The 6,177-nt window shown below is 62.5% G+C and overlaps 1 protein-coding gene across 1 annotated transcript in view; it reads left to right on the plus strand.

Moving 5' to 3' along the window:
• Positions 1 to 5,983, plus strand: part of MNEG_2280 (regulator of chromosome condensation RCC1) — a gene marked incomplete at both ends in the record, with an annotated part of 6,570 nt that extends 587 nt beyond the window's left edge. Inside the window, 15 exons of the mRNA XM_014049247.1 lie at positions 329 to 892; positions 1,104 to 1,204; positions 1,467 to 1,616; positions 1,908 to 2,024; positions 2,289 to 2,572; positions 2,841 to 3,194; positions 3,387 to 3,584; positions 3,791 to 3,818; positions 4,117 to 4,207; positions 4,420 to 4,521; positions 4,714 to 4,822; positions 4,986 to 5,118; positions 5,351 to 5,463; positions 5,634 to 5,670; positions 5,921 to 5,983. Of these exons, the coding sequence (XP_013904701.1) occupies positions 329 to 892; positions 1,104 to 1,204; positions 1,467 to 1,616; positions 1,908 to 2,024; positions 2,289 to 2,572; positions 2,841 to 3,194; positions 3,387 to 3,584; positions 3,791 to 3,818; positions 4,117 to 4,207; positions 4,420 to 4,521; positions 4,714 to 4,822; positions 4,986 to 5,118; positions 5,351 to 5,463; positions 5,634 to 5,670; positions 5,921 to 5,983 (2,444 nt within the window). The remainder of the gene's footprint in view (positions 1 to 328; positions 893 to 1,103; positions 1,205 to 1,466; positions 1,617 to 1,907; positions 2,025 to 2,288; positions 2,573 to 2,840; positions 3,195 to 3,386; positions 3,585 to 3,790; positions 3,819 to 4,116; positions 4,208 to 4,419; positions 4,522 to 4,713; positions 4,823 to 4,985; positions 5,119 to 5,350; positions 5,464 to 5,633; positions 5,671 to 5,920) is intronic.
• Between the last annotated feature and the right edge of the window lie 194 nt (positions 5,984 to 6,177).

The following is a 6,177-nucleotide window of genomic DNA, read 5'->3' on the forward strand; positions in this document are numbered from 1 at the left end:
GTTCTTCTGCACTTGCCTATTGCGTCGCGCTCGATTGTGCAGCGGCCCCGGTGCATTGTACGGCTGGACACGACTACAACGTGTTGTGCTCCGAACTGCGCACCTTTGGGGTCGTACCCTCAACAAGCCCCCCCCCACCCAATGCACTTCCACGCAAGCCTGCGCTCCCAAGCGCGAGCATGAGCACAAGCAGGTGCATGCGCACGCGCACAGGCCCGCGTACACGCACATGCAAATGCACACGCGCACACACGTGCACACACACACACTCACAACCACACACTCACACACACACACACTCCACCCCCAAAACCCGACAATTTCACAGCGCTCACGGCCTGCTGCTCACGAGTCACCACGACCGGCGCCGCCGGCGCCGCCCTCTCGTGCGACCCGGCCTCCGGCCTCGTCCTGGCCGTCTCCTCAAACCCCAACGAAGACGTCGACGCCAAGGTCTCCGTCGCCGCGACGTCCGGCAACACCCTGTCCTTCGCCGGTGCTGGCGGCGCGCCGTCCGCAACCTGCGAGACGCCCAGCCGCCCGCTGCAGTGGGACGCCCTCCCAACGCCCCTCGCCCCGACGTCCTCGGGCACGGCTGTACTGAAGATTTCCAAGCCCGCGAGCGGGGCCGCCTGCGCGGCCGCAAGCTGCGCCGGGGCCACCCCGTCCGCGGGGGCATACCTGGCAGTCAACCAGGGTCATACCTGCGCCGTGACCCAGGCGGGCAGCGTGGCCTGCTCTGGGTTCAACCAGTGGGGCCAGCTGGGCGGCGGCAGCTTCAGCCAGGCAAACGCGCCGGTCAACGTGGGCGACAGCGTTGCCAACGCGCGCGCGGTCGTGGCCGGCCTGCGCCACTCGTGCGCCCTGCTGTCATCCGGCAAGGTCATGTGCTGTGAGTTGCTGGTTGGCTTGCTCGCTTGCTTCATGTTTGTCTCCAAGAGTGCAATGGGCTGTGCATCAAGCTATGGGCTATGGGCTCCTCTCAGGCTTACTTGCGGGTTGCCAGGCCGCCTGTGCTTGCCTGCAAGTCTCCTCACGCCTTTTCGGGCCCCATCTGATTTGCTTGTCTCGCTGCTGCTGTCGCATCCGGAAACCTGCTGCAGGGGGCAACAACCAGTACAGCCAGCTGGGCACCACCGCACTGACGGCCGACCAGAACACATACAAGGCGACGCCCTACGCCGTCGACGGCCTCACCAATGCGGTGCGTGGGCGGCCTTGCAAAACATGACCGTGGCTTGCCATCCACGCTAGAGGGACCGCTAAGCTGCTGGCATGATGCATTCGTGGAAACGGCTTCCAGTGTGGTGGGGTGACAAACACACCCAGCAAACGCACCTGTGTGATGTGATGGATTGCACACCTGTTTGCAACCTTTGCTTGCTGGTGATGCCTGATCTTCTCCAGGCTCGATCCCTGCAATCGAGTATCACCCACACCCCCTTCCCTTGCGTGCACACACGCAGATCGCCCTCAGTGCGGGCCCCTACTTCACTTGTGCCATCACCAGCGACGGCGGCCTGCGCTGCTGGGGCCAGAATCGCGCGGGGGAGGCTGCGGGGCAGGTCACATCGGACAGCATCCGCAGGACCCCCGGGGCCAGCGGCCTCATAAGTGTGAGTGGGAATAGGGGCTCAGTGCTGCGCTTCCTCAGCCCATTAGCACGGTTTGCTCCTGGAGGTTGAAAGCACTGCACCCCCTGCCGTGCCTTTTATTTGGCTTGATCAGAAGGGCCTGGTCTTGCCCCCGATCACACTGTTCAGCAGCTCGGCTGACTGCTCACATGCCATTGTTGCCCTGAGTCAAGCTGACAGAAACCACTGACACACAACCGCCCGGGCTGCATGAAGATCCCCTTTCTTTCATAAGTCTACTCACCTGCCATCATACTTGTACCTACCTCACAGATTGGTGATGTCATCGCCGTTGCCGCCGGCGGGCCCCTGTCCGCCACCGCGGGCTTCACCTGTGTCGTCGTCCGCGGGGGCCAGGTCAAGTGCATCGGCTCAAATGGCGCCGGCCTGGTGGGTCACCGCGACGGATCTGAGACATGTTGGGGCCCGCAGGTGCCCGGCCGTCGCCATGGCCCTACTGGATAACACACCTCGTGGTGGCGGTTCCCTCCCTGCTGGTCCCGCCAGGGCATCCAACAATCTGAAACACCCTTGCCGCCATCCGCCGTCTTTCCTCGCTGATCCAGCCGCCATCCGTGCGTTGCTTGACTTCCGTGCGTGGCTCTCTGCTGTCACCTGACGATCGGCGACCGCCTGAACCTCTGCACCACGCAGGTCATCGACTCTTCAAAACCTGCAACAGAAGCCCGCCAGTCCTGGACCGACGTGGCCGTGAAGGACGCCGTCGATATCGCCGCCGGCCAGGCGCACGTCTGCGCGCTGCGCGTCGGCGGCAAGGTCAGCTGCTGGGGCTCGAGCGCGGCCGGCCAGGTCGGCAACGGCGTGCAGGGATCGAACGTGCTCGCGCCCGTGGAGGTCGTCGGCGGCGGCGCGGTGTCGGTGTCGGCGGGCACGTCACACACGGCGGTGCTGATGAGCGACGGCAGTGTCAGGACCTGGTGAGCGCAGGCGAGGCAGCTAGTGTGGGGCAAACCCTGCATCAATGTTAGCAAAGCCGCGCGAGCCATGCAGCACACAGGACGGCGTGGTCCACACTGCGAGATGAGTACCACCTGCTGCCAATGTACTGTCGCAGCATGCCGCTGACGCCTGCTGCGGGCGCAGCTGCGCAGCGCCTCAGCTGCGCGGTAGGTCCCAAACAACGGAGGTCCACCCCCGTGGTGCTGACTGAAACCCTTCCCCACCCTCCGCTGGCTGCTGTCGCAGGGGCTCAAACGCGTATGGGCAGCTTGGCACTGGCAACCAGGCCGCAAGATCCACCCCTGGCGCCGCCACCACCCTCCCTACAGCCACCGCCGCCGTGGCCGGCGGCGACTCGACCTGCGTCCTCACCGCCGCCGGGGCGCGGGCTTGCGTTGGGCGCGGCGAGTGGGGCAGCGCCGGCGACAACGCGCCGAAGCAGAGCATCACGAGCGCGGTCAACGCGCAGGGCGGGCCGTATCGCTCCGTCGGTGCCACCTTCGTGCGGGTGTCTGCAAGTGACGGCACCAACGTTTGCGACCTGCCGCTCTCTGTGAAGATTGACTACACTTGTGAGCCACGCTGCCGCCTCGTGATCCAGTGTTTCGCAAGGGTGGTGGAAGTGCGCCAGTAACCGCATGTATGACAGCTCAAGGGCAACCGCATTCATAATGCTTGTTTGGCCCCAACGCTGGCAACAGTCGCTTTCGTACTAACAAATCGGAGCACTGCCCACAGGTTCTTGCTCGCCTTGCCTGATTCTAGGGGTGCCGCCTACTCCCCACCTTGCAGGCAAGCCGCCGACGACAGTTTCGTCCCCGTCTCCTTCTCCCTCCCTGTCGACATCGCCGGCTGCGTCGCCGCCGGTGTCGCAGCCGTCGCCGTCGCCAGCTACGTCGCCGTCTCCGTCGCCGGCTGCGTCGCCGTCGCCCAGCCCGACGACGACACCCCCCAGCCCGACGCCCCCCAGCACCATCAACGAGAAGATGGGTGCGCAGGACACCAGTCCGGCTAAAATTGTGCTTGTGTCCTCCCAGTTATCTGTGCCTTTGAATACCTTTACTGCATATCCGGAGCGCACCTCCCAACAATGGCCCGCTCCTGTCCATGCACCTGACGCCACCTTTGCTGCTCTGCATCCCCTCCATCCGTCGCCTTGACGCACAATCGCTTGCTGATACCGACTTCATTGGCAGGCATCTGGGTGAGTGCGAGCTCGTACGGGTGTGGGGTTTGTCCGGCAGCCCCCGCCACGGGCCTGCCCTGCCGTATTGCTTGGCACGCAGCAAGGCGCCCAAATCACCTTCGGCCATGCTGCTGTCTTGCCGCCTGTCAGGCCCAACTGATTGCTGTGCTCTGCATTGACGGATCGTCCGCGATCCTCGCACTTACCCACAGTCCCGCATCACCCCAAGCATGGGGAAAGGCGCAAAATTTTGAAGGCCCCCAGCCAGAGATGTGCTTTTTAATTGTTCTTCTGTCCTCACGCGCCAGCCCTCCGCCCTCCAATACACCTCTGCAGATCCCCTTCTACACCGCGGACGACAGCATGTACACAAACCTTATCACCAAGGTGGAGGGATCAGAGTGCCTCAAGGGCAGCTTCAAAGCTGGTGAGCCACACATTGTTTAGGGGTGTGTCCAGGGCACGTTGAGCCCAGTGAGGGGCAGCTGTCTTGGCGCGCTGATCTGAATATCATAAGTCTGCTCATTGTGATCCCTTTTTGGACTTGGATGTTATATATTTGAACTCCAAGGCACCTGGAGAATGTTTGAGCGTGTGACCCTCCCCCTGGCTGCCCCCCCTCCCCCTGTGCCCTCTCAGCTGTGCTGATCGGACCGGATTCCGGGCCGCCAAAGATTGGTGACAAGGTCTACCAGGAGCGTTTCGCAAAGGTCGCCAACACCCAGGAGTTCACCACGTTCGGTGAGCGCGCATACGGGCACGCATCCCAACCCGCCGCTGCCAGAACGTGCCATGCCTACAGCCCTGTAGGTGTGTGGCCCTGCTTCGCGTCCTGCGTTTTATCATCTATCGTTGCACTCTCACACAAAACCATACTTGTGTAATCTTTTTGGTCAAGCCATCATGCCCCACTTCCATATCTGCGCGTCCCAGGGTACCTCCACACCGGCTACGGCAAGCGGCCCCTCCAGGAGGTGCTGACTCAGATCGACACGTGGCTCGACAAGGAGAAGGGCTTTGGCAGCCAGGTCCAGGGCATATGGTGGGTCCTTTTTGATTTTGAGAAGAAGATCCTTGGGTTAGACTGAGGTTGGTTGGTCGACTCCGTCACAAAATTTTTAACCTCACCATTGATGAGCGGCGCCACCTGAAGTCAATGCTTGAATTTTGGATGACCAATCATGGTGACCAACCATCTCCTGCAGGGTGAACCAGGTGCCCCCCGCGGCGGACACGCCGGAGCTGGTGGCCTACTTTGATGCCATCATAGAGCGCATCCGTTTCTACTCTTCCCTCGTGTCTCTCAACCCTGGCACTGACATGACAGACTGCAAACTGGTGAGGCTGGGTCTGGTCTGGGCTGGGCTGGGTGCTTAGGGGGTGTGCCGTGAGTGTGGGCTTGGTTTGAACTGGGTCTAAACTGGGCCCGAGCAGGGCGTAGAATGAATTTGCACCAGCCTGGATTTGATTTGTCATGCTAGTTTCTGGCCGCAGCTCGTGGCCCCTGGCACGCCACAAGCACACTGCACTGGCCTAAACATCTTCTTGTTCTTCCATTTGCATTGCCCAGGCGGCCAAGGCTGACTTTGTCAACTCCTTTGAGAACACCTTTGACACCTGGAAGGCCACCAGCCCGTCATGCACCTGTGCCAAGTCGACCCGCTGCATCGCCAGCATCCACTCGTGAGAGGACCCCCTGTGGCCCACAGCGAAGCGCCTGTGATTCAAAACGGCGCGTGCATGCCATGGGGCTTGTCCCCGGCCCTCCCTTGTGAACGTCACGAAGCCGCACATTTGACCAAATCGTTGACCACGTCTCGCCGCTTTGCACCCACCCAACGCGCACGCCGCAGCTACACTGGGCCGGGCCAGGTGGCAGACCTTGCCGCGGTGAGCACCGACGGCTGCTGCGCCGCTGCTGTTGCACCGAAGCGATCTGCCCCGCCGGCACGCGCGCCCTGCACAGCGTAGCGTACAAAGGCACGGCAGCCGTCCCCGCAGGCAGCTGGCCGCGATATCCCACCGCCTTGGGCACCCGACACCTAGCTCATGACGCCCCCGCCCCTGCTTCAGTTCCTGATCGCCACACCTGACCCTGAAAAATGTCGCCCTCCAATGTGCTGGTTCCTGCCCCTCGCAGCTGATGGCAGAGACCTATAAGCGCGGCTTCCAGGGCACCTTCATCACAGAGCTCAAGATGTGAGCGCCCGCCGCGCATGCACGCCGCCGCCGCGTGCGTTGCACGGTCTGAACGCCTCCGCCTTGCGCGGATTGTTGCCATCCGCGTCAGAGTGTCAATCCGGGCGTTTGCACAGTAACGCGAGCCCCCACAACACAAGAACCTCATTCCATATCCCTGCACACACTGCCTGAAACTGACCCCCGTGCCCCTACTAC

Source organism: Monoraphidium neglectum, assembly GCF_000611645.1.
Source record: "Monoraphidium neglectum strain SAG 48.87 unplaced genomic scaffold scaffold00252, whole genome shotgun sequence".
In the NCBI taxonomy this organism is placed as follows: Eukaryota; Viridiplantae; Chlorophyta; class Chlorophyceae; order Sphaeropleales; family Selenastraceae; genus Monoraphidium; species Monoraphidium neglectum.